The 19,746-nt window shown below is 38.7% G+C and overlaps 1 protein-coding gene and 1 long non-coding RNA gene across 2 annotated transcripts; both read right to left on the bottom strand.

Moving 5' to 3' along the window:
- Positions 1-12,655: 12,655 nt before the first annotated feature.
- Positions 12,656-16,376, bottom strand: LOC140874103 (phenylacetaldehyde synthase-like). Its single transcript, XM_073277382.1, has 7 exons — positions 16,112-16,376; positions 15,446-15,615; positions 15,009-15,149; positions 14,233-14,292; positions 13,357-13,521; positions 12,783-12,839; positions 12,656-12,679 (listed from the first exon to the last, which is right to left on the bottom strand). The coding sequence occupies exons 1-7, from the start codon at positions 16,374-16,376 to the stop codon at positions 12,656-12,658; spliced, it is 882 nt and encodes a 293-aa protein (XP_073133483.1).
- A 1,006-nt stretch (positions 16,377-17,382) lies between these two features.
- Positions 17,383-19,484, bottom strand: LOC140875967 (uncharacterized). The gene is made up of 3 exons (XR_012148623.1): positions 19,386-19,484; positions 18,484-18,858; positions 17,383-18,407 (listed from the first exon to the last, which is right to left on the bottom strand). It is a non-coding gene; the product is annotated as an uncharacterized lncRNA (long non-coding RNA).
- Between the last annotated feature and the right edge of the window lie 262 nt (positions 19,485-19,746).

Here is a 19,746-nt window from a genome sequence, read left to right as displayed (position 1 = left end):
ACTTCAACGTAACTGCTCACAATGTTCCCTAGACTGGTTATCCTCCCCACTCTCTCTGAAGCACAACTGGCTTCCCAAGAAATAATGGGAACTTAAACCATCATGTCTAGTACATTCTGCTGTCCACGTTCCTTAGTATAACCTCAACACTGTGCCTTGATGATAACTATCATCACTTGCAATTTATGACGCTACGTCATCTCCTAGCCATTGGCCTGCGAAGTTACGCATACATTGAAATGGAAGTCATCACGCCTCTGATGATCTACATCATCTCGATCATAGGTTATTCACCTCATGAATTTAATCGTTGGACATCCTCCTGATAGTTATACATACTCGCAATCACTGTGCGCTCATCAAGACTAAGGCAAGCTCCCATCAATATGCTCGACTGGGACATTCCACAGTGCACAGACATATGGAAACGCTTCTTATTTCGTCTCAAAACTCGACAGTCATTGCACCTGGTATAACTCAACTCAGAGTCTCTGATAATACCATCAGCTCATACCAACCTCCCAAGTTGAACATACTGATCCTGGAACTAAATCCCAACGGATTCTCAATAGTCAAATCGCTCCCTTGCCGAACGCATCAGTCCCAGTACTGAACGATCTAATTCGTCGATTCCCTAGTCAATCCTGGGAAATACTTGTGCTCGAAGTAACTTTCCACACAATGCGTCTCTGATTGTCGTTTATTGCTACAACACAATATCTTTGACAAACAGTCTGCATAGATGTGACTCACTGACTCGAAAGAAATAACTCGATCCGACATGATCTTGCGAAATCTTCGACCCCAAAGGCAACCTCGTTGGCTACTAAGTCAACCCTTGACTATCTTTGTCATTTCAGAGACATCGTTCTTCACACGCTAGAAGACTAGTGACACATCCTGCTAGATCTCGAGGATCAGATCCTAGCTAATGTCACACAGATCAGACAACTGATGTTCCCTTGCTAATGTCCATTAGCATTTACTACTACTCGTCGGATCCAACCACAACGGTACACATAGATGCCCTCACTTAACCGAAATGTCCGGTCAACAATCTTCACTGTTGTACAACAACTGTAAGAGTGGGTGCCCAGTGAGCCAACTGTGTGGCTATGGGCTTTGTTGACTCTTTGTATAAACAATCTTTTGTTTAATATTATTTACACTTTTATGGCAATGACTTTATATTACTTCATATTGTTATATTGTGATATACTATTGTTGTTTTGATAAAGACCTTGAATATACTATAGTGTATGTAAGATGTGGTAGAACATGGAGATGTCTATCATGAAATACATCTTATAGTCACTGTATATTCTAAAACCGTTCCTAGTCGATTGAGCCGTCCGATAATAAGGATAAGGATCGCTCGAGTTTGAGACTAGCATTTGCGATGCGGAGTACCACGTTTCATTGGTAGGGAACATGGAGATGTTCGAAGCATGCAAATGGATATTCATAGGATGAATAGTCGAACTACCCTATCCGGACTTTCCAAGTGGTTATCACTTATCGAGTGGATAAAGTCCGCGGTTTTGGTTGTACACCATTAGTCCTTACGACTTGAAACATCATGGAGACTCTATATGCTAGTACTGTGCTTTGACTCGTTTACCGACTCTGAGGGGGTCATCAGGTGTCGAGATTGGGTACAGTTACGACACATATAGGAGTCAATGCATTGTTGTCAAGGATTCACCACATACTTGCGAGTGTGGATATCCTATGCGATCTGAGGAGATATTAGTGTGACAAATCTCTGGCCAGAGTACTTGATGTGATTTAAGAAATGGTTTCTTAGTAGCACATGCGATGTCACTAATTTGATCTTCAAGATGTATTGCATAGTTATCGAATCTTGAGCGACTCTCGATATACCAATGGTTGTTGATTCGATCGGGATATATGGATGAAGGGACCGTACTGTACGTTAACCAAAATCTACTGGTTCTTGTAGGCACTATCAGTGATACCTAGGGAATCATGGGGCGATGTTGCTAGGCGCTTTACCATGATTCGTTGGGCAAGTCGGAAAGTGTTGTTCCGAGTCACAAGGAGTTGTGAGCCCACGGCTAGCTGTATCCCTGAACCATTGAGGGTCACACAGTGTAATGGAGTTTTAATCCCGTTGAGATAGTTAAATTTAAAGAGTTAAATTTAATGAACTAAGGAGTTGGACTTCTTAAATAAGAGTAAGGGAGTAGGATTTCCTAAAATGACATAGGGATGGACATTTTTGGAAACCACTGAATTCGGATTCAGGAAAATTTATTTTGACTTTAAAACGTGCAGAAATGGTTTCTGTGCACATTGGTGAAATCGTTTCATCAATCGGAGTCACGATGAATTTTATATTAATTTCTGAACGAGCGGGCTTTGCTTGTCGGGCCCCAGCTTATGACTAATGGGCCCTAAGGTGTTAGTGGCCTGCATTATAAATAAGTTATTTCAGTACAGAAATTAGACACAACAGGTCATTATTTTGAGAGCAAAATTTCGAACCCTAGACTTTCTCTCTCAATATTTTCGGCCGAACCCCCTCCTTGCTCTGTCAGAGAAAATTCCGGTCTGTGATTTTGAATCGCAGTAAGGAATAACGAATCAAATTCGTGTATTCTCTTCGCAGAAAACTTCTGATAGATTTTCTAGTGCAATCTATCAGAGGGATTAAACCTCTGTTCGTGGACCTGATTGAAGGCGTTCATCGGTTCCAGGGAGAGACAACAAGAGCAGAATTGTTCTGTTGGTGTCCATTAATCTCGTTGCGAGATTTGAGGTAAAATTTATTTAATTGTTATTTGAATTTTACACACACGTAATTCAATCGTCGTATGGTTGATACCCACACCATGGAAACGTTCCATGAGAAAATTTTAAACTTCCGCTGCACCGGGTATCAATCGTAATTGGTCTGGGATTGGCCCGCACCCGGGGCGCGGGCCGGGGGCAGCCCTGCGCAGCGCCCAGCGCTGCCCTGCGCAGCGCCCAGCGCTGCCCTGCGCAGCGCCCAGCGCTGCGCTGGGCAGCGCACAGCGCTGCCCTGGGCGGCGCCGTGCGCCGCCCGGGGCAGCAACAATTGCTGCCCCACCGGGCAGCGATCCAATCGCTGCCCGGGTTTTGCCCCGAAATTTTTTTTTTTTTTTTTATTAAAAATTTTAATTTTGGTCCGGTCAAAAATTGTTTTTGATTGGTTCACGAGATTTCGGATCGAATTGTTCGAGTCCGTAAATTTTAAAATTGATTTTGGATAAATTTGAATTTTTGGAAAATTTTAATATTTTATCCGTAAATTGAATTTTGAAATCAATTATTTTGGTACAATTGATGATAAGATATGATCTTATGATATATTAGATAAAATATGATTTTATTTGTAAAATTGGATTTTATAGATAAAATATGATTTTATTTGATATGGAGATAAAATGTGATTTTATATGTGAAATGTGATTTTATATATAAAATATGATTTTATCTTGTTTAAATTTGAATTGCCACAGCATGTTATCCAATAAATTAATTTTGAATTAAATGTTATTGGATAAGGATGATCGATTGCCATGACCAATTTTGTAGGTGTATGTTAGGAATTTACATTTTGTCTTTATTGTTGTTGGTTTTATTAATGGGCCTGGTTTATGGCCCGATATGAATGTCATATGTAATAAAAGTGGGCTTGGTTTATAGCCCGTTCCCACCCCCTAAAAATGTATCCCCTACTTGTCATTGTTATTTAATTGTAAATACATTAGATTTAGTGGGAGATCAAGATTTGAAGATGGTGGCCCAGCAGACAATGAAGACTGAAGAAATGTAAATTGGAAGCATATGTAATAGGATTGCATTTGCATACTGCATATTACCTAGGATTGGACTAAGACCCGTGATTGGCAACCACGGGTCAATTAGAAATGGAATCGATCATCCTATATAATATGTGATATTATGATTGTATGCATGTTTAGACATAAATTGCGTGAATCCGGCAATGCATGCAATAAATTAAATATGATGAGACAAATATTTTTATAAATAAAATCCCTCATTTTAAATATGATTTAAAATTTATATCAAGATAAATAAAGGAAATTTAAATATTGTTTAAATGTTCCTACCTTCCATCAACGGTCAATGTATGTGATGCTACCCGCGGATACGGTCCGGCTCATATTATTGGGGGGGCCCGTCCGTCGGAAAGCTGTACATTGGATCGACAAATGTTGTAAGTTGGGTGGAACTCCCATGGGATCGGCTCATATTATTGGGGGATCCACATGGCGACCGTCCATCACAACTTAATATTGATGGGTCATCTTGACATGTCACTTTAAACGGCGTCATATTATTGGGCCCTTATTGGACATGAGGTAAATACATGGGGGTTGCTTTGGAAGCAATTGGGCTCTACCTTTTGAGAATTATGGTTGGCTGATATTATTCGGGACCATAAGTTTGTCAATTGGACTCCATGTTCTCACTAAGGAAAAAGTTTCCCGTTTTCACTAGAGGGTGGTGAAATCGTTAAAATAGTGGGAGTGAGATTCATAAAATTAAATTCGCCTATTTTATGTCTTAGTAAATTGTTAAACAATCATCGATAATTGTCTGTTTTATCTCAGTAATCCACATGTTTCTGTTCTCCAACAAAACAAACTTATTGACGCAAACAATACAGAATGATTCCATAAGTTAAGATTGTCCTAAGTTCGGAAAAAGATTTTCTAAGTGTTAGAAAAGGCTTCTCCGAAAACAGCCCCGGCTAATGTAACTGCCGAAAGGTTGGCCGAATTAGAGAAATGGTTGGACCATGATCTCAAGGCCAAATGTTACATACAAAATTGGACAAGTCTAAACAAGTTTGCCATCACTGCAAGAAACCCGGTTATTGGAAACGTAACTGCAAGGAATACCTCGAGCAGTTGCGAACTGCAAAGGGTATGTTATACATTGAAATAAATATTTTTAATACTACTTCTTGGGTATTGGATACCAGATGTAGATCTCATATTTGCAATGAGTTGCAAATGATGATAAGAAGTAATAGGCTAAGGATGGGTGAGACCCAGTCAAGGCTCGGGAATGGTTCCAGAGTTAAATCCATAGCTATGGGAAATATTTATTTTTTGCAGAACGGTTTTAAGTTACTTTTGATAGATGTTTTATTTGTGCCAGATTTAATTAAAAACATTATTTCTATTTCTATGCTTGATAGAGATGGTTATTCTTGTAATTTTGTGAATGGGATTTGCAATATTTACAAGAATGAATGTTTAATTGGAAATGGACAACTTGAAAACGATCTATACAATTTAAAACTAAAAGACGTTCCAGTGAATTGTATTGACAAACCGGCGACAACAAACAAAAGGAAAATCGATAGTCAAAACCCGGCAAACCTTTGGCACGCTAGACTAGGTCATATTTCCTCAAGGAGGATGAACAAGCTAGTGGGAGAGGGCATGTTTGATATGTCTGATATTAACTCTCTACCTACTTGTGAATCCTGCCTAAAAGGGAAAATGACTAAATCTCCTTTTAAGGGGAAACCTGAGCGTAGTCAGAATCTGTTGGATTTGATCCATACAGATGTTTGTGGTCCATTTAGAGTAGGGACTCAACATGGCCACACCTACTTCATTACCTTTACTGATGATTATTCTAGGTATGGGTATTTATATTTAATGAAATATAAGTCTGAAGCATTTGAAAAGTTCAAAGAATTCAAGGCTGAAGTAGAAAACAAGCTAGGTAAAAGTATTAAAGCACTTCGATCGGATCGAGGTGGAGAATACTTGAGTACCGAGTTTTTGGACTATCTAAAAGAGAATGGGATTCTCTCTCAGTTGACTCCTCCTATGACACCACAGCTTAATGGTGTATCGGAGCGTCGTAATCGAACTTTGTTGGACATGGTTCGATCCATGATGAGCTTCACTGAGCTTCTACCTTTGTTTTGGGGCTATGCGCTTGAAACAGCGGTATTGTTGTTGAATAACGTCCACACTAAAGCAGTGGACAAAACACCATACGAGTTATGGAATGGCAAAGCTCCTAAGTATTCATACTTGAGGATTTGGGGATGTCCTGCTTACGTGAAGCGGACAGTGGGAGATAAGTTGGATAGTCGATCCAGCTTGTGTTATTTTGTGGGGTATCCGAAGAATTCAATCGGATATTATTTCTATTATCTTCGACCCCAAAGGCAACCTCGTTGGCTACTAAGTCAACCCTTGACTATCTTTGTCATTTCAGAGACATCGTTCTTCACACGCTAGAAGACTAGTGACACATCCTGCTAGATCTCGAGGATCAGATCCTAGCTAATGTCACACAGATCAGACAACTGATGTTCCCTTGCTAATGTCCATTAGCATTTACTACTACTCGTCGGATCCAACCACAACGGTACACATAGATGCCCTCACTTAACCGAAATGTCCGGTCAACAATCTTCACTGTTGTACAACAACTGTAAGAGTGGGTGCCCAGTGAGCCAACTGTGTGGCTATGGGCTTTGTTGACTCTTTGTATAAACAATCTTTTGTTTAATATTATTTACACTTTTATGGCAATGACTTTATATTACTTCATATTGTTATATTGTGATATACTATTGTTGTTTTGATAAAGACCTTGAATATACTATAGTGTATGTAAGATGTGGTAGAACATGGAGATGTCTATCATGAAATACATCTTATAGTCACTGTATATTCTAAAACCGTTCCTAGTCGATTGAGCCGTCCGATAATAAGGATAAGGATCGCTCGAGTTTGAGACTAGCATTTGCGATGCGGAGTACCACGTTTCATTGGTAGGGAACATGGAGATGTTCGAAGCATGCAAATGGATATTCATAGGATGAATAGTCGAACTACCCTATCCGGACTTTCCAAGTGGTTATCACTTATCGAGTGGATAAAGTCCGCGGTTTTGGTTGTACACCATTAGTCCTTACGACTTGAAACATCATGGAGACTCTATATGCTAGTACTGTGCTTTGACTCGTTTACCGACTCTGAGGGGGTCATCAGGTGTCGAGATTGGGTACAGTTACGACACATATAGGAGTCAATGCATTGTTGTCAAGGATTCACCACATACTTGCGAGTGTGGATATCCTATGCGATCTGAGGAGATATTAGTGTGACAAATCTCTGGCCAGAGTACTTGATGTGATTTAAGAAATGGTTTCTTAGTAGCACATGCGATGTCACTAATTTGATCTTCAAGATGTATTGCATAGTTATCGAATCTTGAGCGACTCTCGATATACCAATGGTTGTTGATTCGATCGGGATATATGGATGAAGGGACCGTACTGTACGTTAACCAAAATCTACTGGTTCTTGTAGGCACTATCAGTGATACCTAGGGAATCATGGGGCGATGTTGCTAGGCGCTTTACCATGATTCGTTGGGCAAGTCGGAAAGTGTTGTTCCGAGTCACAAGGAGTTGTGAGCCCACGGCTAGCTGTATCCCTGAACCATTGAGGGTCACACAGTGTAATGGAGTTTTAATCCCCGTTGAGATAGTTAAATTTAAAGAGTTAAATTTAATGAACTAAGGAGTTGGACTTCTTAAATAAGAGTAAGGGAGTAGGATTTCCTAAAATGACATAGGGATGGACATTTTTGGAAACCACTGAATTCGGATTCAGGAAAATTTATTTTGACTTTAAAACGTGCAGAAATGGTTTCTGTGCACATTGGTGAAATCGTTTCATCAATCGGAGTCACGATGAATTTTATATTAATTTCTGAACGAGCGGGCTTTGCTTGTCGGGCCCCAGCTTATGACTAATGGGCCCTAAGGTGTTAGTGGCCTGCATTATAAATAAGTTATTTCAGTACAGAAATTAGACACAACAGGTCATTATTTTGAGAGCAAAATTTCGAACCCTAGACTTTCTCTCTCAATATTTTCGGCCGAACCCCCTCCTTGCTCTGTCAGAGAAAATTCCGGTCTGTGATTTTGAATCGCAGTAAGGAATAACGAATCAAATTCGTGTATTCTCTTCGCAGAAAACTTCTGATAGATTTTCTAGTGCAATCTATCAGAGGGATTAAACCTCTGTTCGTGGACCTGATTGAAGGCGTTCATCGGTTCCAGGGAGAGACAACAAGAGCAGAATTGTTCTGTTGGTGTCCATTAATCTCGTTGCGAGATTTGAGGTAAAATTTATTTAATTGTTATTTGAATTTTACACACACGTAATTCAATCGTCGTATGGTTGATACCCACACCATGGAAACGTTCCATGAGAAAATTTTAAACTTCCGCTGCACCGGGTATCAATCGTAATTGGTCTGGGAACTCGCCAGTTTTCCAACAACAACATGATCCTTTCCTGATTTATTGCTATCGCTAAGCAATTGATTGGATCAATATTAGCTTCCTTCTTAACAAGAATGCATTATACTGGAAACTACCAATTCCTTCGCTTGTCTCCACTGTCAAGTTAGCACCTAACTTGATCACACAAGTCCACTTGCAATATTTCAATAGATTCATCTCTGGCAAACCTAGAGATTCTAAATCATCCAAATTGTCAAATGCTCTGAGATGGTATCCAGTACTCATCCCATAAGCACTACTCGACAAAATATTATCCCAAGTATTTCTTAATTGCTACATCCTGATCAACACTGATTTGCTCAACCAATCGAATTCGTCGATCTACTTAAGCTCGCACTTATCAGATCAGACCATATCACCACTGATCTTCTAAACCTACATGGCTCGGTCAATAACTATGACTCAGCTGCCACAAAGAACAATTTCCAAACACTTGGAATACCAAAGTCGCTTTGGTTTCAACACACTCATGATTGATAACCAGTAAATACCTATTAGTAGTCTATCGACACAATCTCGTGCCTCACTACTAACAGCTACCTCGTATGCTAAACTTAATCATCCTAACTCTGACAGAATTAGCCAATAACCACTAGTAGTCACTATCACAGATCCCGTGCCATCTTAGCACTACCAATCGTTGTCTTGTTCACCCAAGGCAAATATCAAGATAAACTAAGCCCATTTCCATCCCATGGAAAATCCTACGCTCAATCTCTGAAAATATCGGACAGTACTCAGCGCAACCACTGAACTCACTATCCTTACCTCGTTCATTCAGAATGAACACCACGGCTCGTCAAGTTCAAGAAGAATAACTAAAGAATCCCAAAGATTTCCACAATCTTCGAACACTCTCCTGATCATATCCCTCATTAAGATTGTGCAACAGTTCAAAACTAAGGTAGCTTACCTCAATAACCCACCTGGACAACCACCAAGGTTTCACGGTCATAGGCCATGCTTCCCCACATCTTAAATAGTCATGTACAATCCTCAATGTCTGATATAATCCAATATTGATGAAGCCAATCATCAAGGAATAGTCCTCATATTCAAGTTGAAGTCTTAAAACAACATCCCATCCAAATTCTTGGATAATTCCTATCACAAGGAAATTCAAGGAAATTCTAACCATAACTCTGATGACAACCCCTAGTCATCGCTGGTAGAAATCCATCCACCTACTAGATCCACGCATCTAGCAGTAATTCAAAGGTTAAAACCTATCTGCTCAGAGTATACACTTGTCAAGGAAATCCCTCCATGACTGGTTCCTACAGCAAAATACTCAAACTATATCTTTGGCACACCAGACAATATCAAACCATCGATATCAAACCTGATATCTAATCCAAGGTCATACTTCGTCGTGACTGTCACCAAATCCCTAGACTGTGTAGCCTTCCCACCGCCATCTCCTGTAGCACAAAGGCTCTCAGGTAACCTCTGAAGTACAAGGACTCCCAGAGTAACACTGGCATAGGGTCGCGCCCCATCACGTCTAGTCATGGTCATAGTCCACAACTCTCGGCATATACTAGACCTGGTATTCCTAATAAAAATCCATCATCACAAGCCTCAACCTAACAAAGGTCAGGCAGCCTACTATTCTAAGGAAACAACCTAGAACAAAGTCCCAAATATTCTAAACCGAACAATACTTTTAATGCCTCTAGATGAGTCCACTCATCGCTGGCACTAACATAGTCCACTGACTAACTAGGTCAATCCTAGGAAAACGCCTAGACTAACCATAAGTCAAACAGTCACAGTTGGCCCACTCAAATCCCATGAGCTGCAATAGTTGAACGCTAATCAACTAAACCCAATCCAAAATTCCGCGCAATCATGCAATCATCCACAAATTGCTGGATAAATAAAACATGTATCACTTATTTCAAGTTATGTACAATTTCCTTTATTACAAATCCATGTAATGCATACAGCATTCAAAATACAATTAAATGTACAATCGAACTTGAAATGATACAACCAAAGTAAGATGATTCTTTACAACTAAAATACTATTTACAACTACATCAATACAGTATTTAAATCATCGCACTAGTCTTCGTTTCTTGAGCATGAAGCTTCTAATCGACACACGCATCGATACAAGCATACTCCCGACCAAGTCTCTCTACATGTCCTCCTATGAAGAACTCCGGAGAAATGGCATGTGATAGCTAACCAGCTATGCTCTGCGTCAGTGCATGTCAGTCGACCTCTTCTGCTCACGATCTACCATCAGCGTTCTTCTTGTAACCAAATCATGCTTCTGAAAATGAAGTTTCTCGTGTGCCTACCAAAAGCATCGATACAAGCATACCGGCAAAACCATGTCCTGCATGAGGTTAAAGACCTCACGCTCGATACCTGTCATGCTTTAGGCACTCGAGGCATTCTCTGGCGAAGGTCTATCTAAAAATCTCTCCATCTACGACTGGAGAATCTTCAGAGTAGTGTCATCATGGTATGGACGATACAGATGCAAGCATAAAGTGCGTCCCATCCAATGCTCTGCCACTGCCTCTGGCATCCGGTACTCGATCCAAAACTAGGATCCACCTGAGTAGAAATCTTGAAAACTCGGACACGATCCATCACTCCTGTCCGCACTTGCTGGAATCCCATAAGCCAAATCTTCAGAAATCCTGCCGATGATGATAGTCTTCGGGCAACTTAATCGCCGCATCATCACTTCTTCCAAGGTTTAATCAATCCTATGAGGATAACCCAAAGTCTCATTACTACATCCCAAGTCTCTTGCATGCATATGCTCTGATACCAATAAATGTAGTGACCCTACCCGGATTCACTACCTAATCAGAGTTTAAGAGCATAATTAAACATGCATTAAATAAATCGCTGCGGAAGACTTAAATAAAAACAGACCGGCGGAATACAACCGGTTAAACCAATTTGATTTATACAACCAAATCAAATAAATAGCCTAAAGGAAAAACCTACAGCTAATCCTGCTGTCTTCACTGGTCACTGGCTACTCCAAGCTCCAGGTGCTCAATCCTGCACCTACACCTGCCCCATCGAATGGGGTGTCCAAATACACAGAAAAGACTGGACGTGAGCTCTAAGCTCAATACGAAAGCACTGGGTAAAACATACGAATATGATGCATGCAAATGATAGGGTATCCATATCTGGGATAACTGTATATAACTGCTCAGTAATGGTGCTTAGGACATGAGTGGTACAACCCGGGGAGCAAACCCTGTCGACACTGCTCATTCCTATAGGACGTGGACTGTGTTCCCCGATGCTAGCCACCCATGACCCGTCAGTCACTGGTCACTAGACATCACCCGTCCAGACAGGGCTGAGCGGCCCTACATGGCTCATCTCACAAGATGGACAGGCACAATATGATATGCACATGCTGCATAATAATATGACACATAAATGCAACATATAAGCCTGCAAAACCCGCTGGCTATCTCAGTCTGTACTTACGTACCTTACTACAGGCAGTTCCTAGCAGTCCCACTCTAGGTTTCCAGCCTATATCAGCTCTACAATGCAAATATCCATGCATCATTATTTAAGCTCTAAAAGCCTTAATTAAGCTATTGCATACTCCTAAATAATTTAAGGAGACCATAGCTATAACTGCGTTCGTCTTCAGCCCGCTGATGACAATTGCCTCAAAACTAGGCCACAGCTCCGCCTCGACGCCTGGATCGCTATGCCACTTCCGGATTCCCAATAGGATGCCTAGAACTCCCTAGATCTGAGTTAGAAGGCCTAGGAATCAGAGAGAAGAGAGGGAAAGGTGCACTTTGAAATGAAATCTCGGCCCCCTATTTATAGACGGAGTTCGGAGCCTCTGAACCCGGTTCGGAACGTCTGAACACGATCGGATCCTCTGATCCCATCTTCGGAGCGTCCGATCGCCCAATATTACGTCAGCCATGACATCACCTTGCTAACATAAGCGATGACACGTGCCCTGGTCCCGATCGAAACGTCCGATCTCACCGACGGAGCTTCCGATCCACTTCGGAGCGTCCGATCCTGAGTTCGGATCCTCCGATCCAGTTCGGAGCCTCCTGACTTGGTTCGGAGCTTCCGAACCCTCCGGATCCTCGGGACCTTCCCGGCTATTTTCGAGTGTCCTGAATCCATTTCTGGACTCCGTTAACCCATTTGAAATTTCCTTAATCATGTTTTACTTAATATAAACATGATTACACGATTAATATACTCATTAATTGCTAATTCTTGATACGGGTTACTACACATATAGTCATGCTTTCTCAATCCACAACTTCAATATCTAAACCTTGTAGGATCCTAATAAGGCAAGTTAACAAAGAACATAATAAATACATACATATTGCAACATAATATCACTACACATTACAAAAATATAATGGCAGTATGTTAAAGTGCTTACTTTATTCTCTAGATACTCTGCCCTTGTTGAGAGTGACTGGATGAGCGCATGTCTTTCCTATAAACATTTGATTAGTCTTAATATAGTTCAGTCCCAGTAACAGAAGAGAATAGATAGCTCATGAAGCACTAAACTTCAGGTATTCTTTACCAAAGTATTGTTGGTTTTGCAATAATAAAGAGTTTATTTAAAGAATTGGTTGATTCAGAAGTATATTACATGTAAATATCAGAACACCTAGCACTCTGTTGCATAACAAAGATAATTTGATATTGCAAAACAAAGCGCTAGTTTAGAATGTTTTAGCATCATAGAATGATAAAAGTCTGCGAAAATAAAGAAAAGGATTTCATTGATCAGCACCTCCTAAGAAATTTCATAGAGAGAATAAATTAGCATATATGTAGATACAGCTAGTTAGGTAGCTTCAAATATTGGTTAATATAATTTTATGTCTCAGTAGTTGCTTTTCTACACCTCCTTTCAAACCAAAAGATGGAATTATTCTTCATGCCACAGTGTGAGAAATGGCTGGAATTACAATATTCCAAGAATAATAAATTTGAAAGCATACCTTCACCCAAAGAGCCGAGCAATCAAAATTGGTCAAAAAAAACTTGTGTGCATTCTTGTTGAAAGAGTCAGCTTCCTCAACTCCATCTAAGTAGGGACGAAACTCTGGGCAGATACAAGTACTTCCAGCATAAGCAGCATCCACATGAAACCATAGCCCATTACTCTGTACGTCGTCATGCATGCAGTAGAAGTGCTTTTATCCTTTTTGTAATTTTAAGATTAAAGACGACCCATCTTTATGAGTAATAATGAAAACCATCAGACCAGGACAGATTCTTACCTTGTAAGTCCGAGTTTTTGTAAATAGTTGAACACTCTCAGACTTTTAACACAAGCGATTTGCTATCTAAGCTAACCTCACCAAGAAAATGGACAAAACCAAGTGAAGCCTGCTTGGCTTAGATACGCACACCAAATTCTATCTCAACGAGTGATGCCTTTTCCATTTCTCAATTTAAAATGTGGGTGCTTTAACAGGTTGATTGATACCACAAAATGATAAATTGTTGACAGATAGGAATACTGCGGAATTTAGTGGAGGGGCTATCTCTGAACTTGAGAGACGTGCTTGCATGATTAAAACAAGATTTAACATTTGAACATCAACATTTTAATCTCAATTGGGAATTCTTCAAAGGGATACTTGCTACTTGCCGTTGAGTTCAATACAAACATGGTATTAGTTGATCATTAGGGGAGAAGTTTATGAACATATGAGACCTCTTGATTCAAAATGTTTCAAAAAATTGAGCCCGTACGAATAACAGCCTCTCTCATGATGCTGCCACTTGAACAAATAACATAACCACCGGAAAATATATGTTTTCCAGGAGCATAAAAATGTAAATCTGTCTCAGTACTGTGCAAAACTCACCTGTGAAATCTTCCCCAATGCAAGCAGAGGATCTACAGCTGCTGATGATGTAGTACCAACCTGCCAATGAAAAGATACGTTATTCCCTTCGCAATAAACTCTCAGTATTCTTTAAAAAGAATTGAGTGCGACATTCATTTCATATATGGTGATCAAGAACGATATTTCATTCTAAACTAACTGGTTGTTTCTTGAATAATTAAGCAAACAATGTGTCAAATCTCTCGTGAAGTCAACTTACTAATTGCCAACTTTACATGACGCTGAACAAAGTACACACCTGAATCTCAGAAAACTCACATAAGAATTTATTTGATATCAAAACTGTGCAATTTATGAGCAGAACTTTACAATTCTCATACAATCACATCAGGCAACTGTCATGAGTTCAAATACCTTAAAATCACTTTGGCAGAGGCAACACCACAGCCGATCATAAGTGAGGAGAGAACATAACAGGCTGTGATCTTTAAATACAGTAGTTAAATTTGTCCCAATTGTGAAGAATAAAATGCATAGCACTTAAAAACCTGAGGTAGTCATTACTTAAAGAGACATTCTTAAAGATATTTCACTTTGTATTTACACATCAAAACCACAAATTTGCAGTTTAAGAATTTTCTTTAGTTAAAATACAAAAGTTATAACAGAGTCCTCGGTCAATGGAAAAGACTATTGCTCTAAAATAAATTGAAGAACAAATGGAGCACATGGGGAGAACAATAAATAAATAACACAAGAAGTTCCCATTTTAATTTTTTTCTTAGTTTCCTTACAGTAGCACACAAGAAGAAAGGAATTAAACCCAAGGCTATGTCCTGTGAGATTTCTTTGGTTAATGATTCAGGAGAAATAGCATATTCGGTGGAAGAATCAGTTTCCAGAATCCGGATATTTTCTGGGTAAATTCCTCCAATATGTCAGAGAAATAAAACAAACAAATTGGCACCAATAAGAGTTAAATGAGCAGAGTTTACATGATGAGTTGATAAACAAAACTTTTTAAGCAAAGATTTCCAGTTTTATGTATTTCCAAAATATTAATGCATTGCTCACTCGTTTTGCAAGTATTAGGATTGGAAACCATCAAGCATTGTTAATATGCAGACTGCTGCCAATTATTCAACTTCATTAAGATTAACATGGAATATAGACTAGTATAATCACATGTACTATAGGACGTGCTAGCTTATATTAAGTATTCAAAATCCACCTTGCAGGCTTTCTGCAGAGAAGCATGAGTTTGATAAGAGCAATAGACCACAAGTTTCCTTATGGTGTCTTTCCCAACCTTTCTCAAAATTTTATCTCGAGCAGCCAAAAGCACAACCAAAACGACTTCACTTGCAGTGCCCTGTATCACGCCACCACCATGTCCTAGAACTCGACTCCCAATCATAAACAACTTTGCATGTCCAATAAATTTTCAAAAAAATAGGCATATAAAAAATCTTGTATAAGTAAAAAGATAGTGCATGTTTTTAGAAAAGATTTTTTCTACTAAATTAAGCTTTAAAAAAACAAGATGAGGCTTTCAGAACCAAGTTTTAGAGAGAGAAAAAATTATGTTTAGAAAATCATTTTTCCATAAATCAAAATTATATTTTTAGGTAAGTCCAACTTTACATGCTGGTTTGTTTGGATATTTCCCATAACAAAGAACCAAAATAATCGTTTTGGAATGTTTGATCAAATTCTCCTCCATGCAAACAGATCGAGCATATTTGGTTGTACAAAACGTTAGTTGAACTATTTTTGTCTAAAAGGTAGGACTTTTCCATGAGATAGCTTTGCTTGCTTTCTTTTAGGGGGGAAAAAACCTTCTCTAAGCACTAACATTCAAAGATGTCTTAGTAGCACAGGTAAATGATATAGATACTTGTTGAAAGTAAAGCATCAGGTAGCTTAAGTGCTTTTCCAAGCCAATCCATAACTATTGTTTCGAGTTCTGTTGCAGCAGGAGAAGTTATCCAGCTGAAACCCACCACGTTTACAACAGCACTGAGCATTTCCCCTAAAAATCCTGCAATACTGCTATTTGATGGATAGTATGCAAAGTATTCTGGGCTTTGCCAATGGGTGACCCCTGGTATGATTTTGTCTCGAATATCTGCATTGATAATGAAACACGAGATCGTGGGCATTCAACATTAACCTGTGGACATACACAACATTTAAATTTCCGATTTTATTTGTTAGTGGGTGATTTGCTAACCCAATAAACAACAAAATAGTATTTGGCCAAATAGACATCAATATGCAACCTTGTTTCCTAAACCCAACCAAAATGACTCAATCAAACCAATTCCAAATCAAACATTAAGCACGCTTCAATGAAAATATTTTTATCACATAATATGAGAATAAAAATAAGGTATGAACGTTAGACTTATCTCTTGAAGAGGGCAAGCAATTGGAAGATGTTTAGGAGCTTTCTGCACCTCAAGGAAGAATCATCAATCCAATTCCTCGAAGACCAAAAGCGCATGCAAAAATATATTAAGAAAGTACTCTAATGTTATGCAATTCAGTAACCCATTCGAGTCCCTTGAAAAGTACTCTAATGTTATGCAACTCAAGAAATATAGAGAAACAAACAAGAAACTAAAATTTACCATGCACCTACAATACATTTGAAACAAGAATTTTTTATGACGCAATCCAATCATATCCTATGTCTCTTTACCTTTCCTTTTGGTTCAATTAATAAACAAAGCATGCCAAAATCTATGAATGACAGCTAATTAAGAGACTAAACAGAGAAACAGAGTACAAATCAGTGAAAAAGCCATTAATATAGTCACCTTGTCATCATCATAATACACCCAAAGTTTAAAAAACATATTTTAAAGATTCCTCATTTCAATCCAAAATGCAATACATGTTAAATACTAAAGCACCCAAAGAACAAATGATTAAGAATCAAACTTATACAATTTTAATCAATTTCGATTAACTCAAACACCCAAAAAGAGAGAGAGAGAGAGAGAGATAGAGAGAGAGAGAGAGATCTTTCTGCAAAATAGCACACTCCCATAAGCCAAAGTTGAAATTCCAACCAAAAAAAATCTACAAATCAATCCCTTCAAAGGTTTTAGAACCAAATAATCAAATTTAAGCTCATGAAACATATTACACACCCATCTGCTTTGGACTTGCCAAACTCACCCAAATTGTCTCAACTATTAATAAATGTCAAACTAAGCTAAAGATTTTTGTCAGAGGTTCCATCTATCAAATTTCATGGGTAAATGTTTCAAATATTTCAAAGAGATTGATTACACAGAGGTTCCATCTCCCAAATTTCTGTCAGAACCACAGTAAAGCGTAGCATCTTCACATAGTTCAATTACTTATATACATAAGAAATGCAAGTAAACCAAACAAATCTCCAGCCATGCACGAGTTTCAAATACAACCGACTTCAGATCATTATTTATCATGTTTCCCGAATGCAATATACGTACCAGTAGCCGTATCGGTGATTTTATCTTTGGTTTTCTTAGCCACATCATCAAGCTGATTGGCATCACCGGTACCAAGATCAGCACCTTTCGCGCCGACAAGGCCTCCGGATAACTTATCCTTTGCCCATTCACCCAAGATCCTGTGCTCTTTCCGTCTGTATTCTCGATGGTGGCCTCAAAAATCACTGCCAATAACAGTAACAAACACATGAAAGTTACCTTCATCCTGCTGTTCGCCATCATTTTCAATCCTTGATTCTTTTCTTCTCAGCTGAAAGCAATATTGGATTTTGAATACGAATAAAGGTACACAAAACACGTTTATATATATGGGTTTCTTGGTCATGCTGATGAGTCTACAAGAAGATCAAAATGTTGAACGATTTACTATATTTTATGATAGAAGACCGTACGCGGTGGTCTTCTCTGGAAAAAGCCTATAAACAAGCCCAAAACCTTCAATTAAAAGCTAAAGGAATTTTTATCACAAATCCTTCCAATCCCTTGGGTACCACAATAACTATAAATTAACTCAATCTCATTATCAACTTTGCCATTAACCAAGACATCCACATAGTAAGCGATGAAATCTATACAGGCACCGTTTTCTAAATCTTGCTTCATATCCCACATATGAGCTTCATATCTTCCTGTCCATCTATGTATGCAAGAACCACCATCATCAAAATCAGATTGATCAACTTTTTTCTGTCCAAGAAAAGAAAAAAATAAGAAAGGTTCTCGACATTAATTTAAAGAAGTGAAAAACAAATTAAATCAGTACCTAGTAACGCCTCTGTAGATGGAAGTTCTTTAACCAAAAGTATCAGAAATTTTCTTGGAACTATCGGAGTCAACAGAAACAATGGTTTTGCAACTGGTATTGTCAGTGAACAAACCATTTTTACTATTAACTCCTAAAGATAAAGCATTGGTTGTAGCAGTAAAAGGGAAGTTCTATCATATCATTACAACTCGTAACAATTGTTAATTAACAAAAATGTAGGCTCAAGACATATATACCTTGTCAAGCTGTTGAACCTCGGTGTTCCCATTAAACAATGGTTTCTTTGATAATAGTTCAGCCATTATGCATCCTCGCGACCACATGTCAATTGCAGTCGAATATTGTTTAGCTCCCAAAAGAAGTTCCCGCGCTCTAAAAGAAAACTTATAATTTAGTTCCAAGTTTAAAATGTTAAAAAAAATTATGAAATATAACATAGAATAATACTGGGGTTACAGCAACTCTGCTTCAGGGAAAAATCAATTCCTTTGTCATATAGCCGCAAACAAACAACTATGTGCGTAAAAATAAGCTCACTTGTACCGTAAAAAAAATTAATATTTGGTTAAAAACTGAACCCAAGCTCAAATAATTCCTAAAACTCGAAGAAAGCAACTCGAATATTTTGAATCTAAACTAAAAGACCAAGAAACAACCTGAAATCAGAGAAAAAATTGCCAACAATAAAAGATGAACAATGCGCAGTCCCGTCGCAATCTAGTCGCATAAATCGGGATTCGAAACTCAAGATTCAAGTTTAGATCGAAGCTTGCAGCTAATTCCATTTTCCAGCCGGGTTTGTATATTCAAAAACATGGGTTTGTATATTCAAACAATCACAAAATTCAAAAAAACCAAAAACAAATCACTAAAAGCGTTCACTAATATATGAAACTCACTCTGTATTTGCCGCAACTATCGAAGCAATAACACCTGAAGAACGAATAACAACAACTCACACAAGTATGGTCTAACAGGGGCGACAACTTCGAATCTTCAGGTCACTATTTCTTGCTAGATTGGCATCAAAATGAATTTTAGGATGAGCTCTAACCAAATTCTAGCTCCAATAACAGATTTCCAATGCCCATGGCAGCGAATCGAAGAGAAGAAATGGGTGGCTAGGGTTGGGTCATGGTGGAATCGTGAGAGCACGAGAGAGAATGATTTTTCTTATCCTAAGATGGGCTTCTCAGAGGTCACTTGAAAAATATTCTGATGAATCGAGTAAGACAGCAGATTTTGATTTGAAAGAGAGAA

The sequence above is a fragment of the Henckelia pumila genome, chromosome 1, assembly GCF_033568475.1.
Source record: "Henckelia pumila isolate YLH828 chromosome 1, ASM3356847v2, whole genome shotgun sequence".
NCBI lineage: Eukaryota > Viridiplantae > Streptophyta > Magnoliopsida > Lamiales > Gesneriaceae > Henckelia > Henckelia pumila.
Note: the sequence above shows the minus strand (reverse complement) of the source record. Positions and strands in the feature narration are given on the sequence as shown.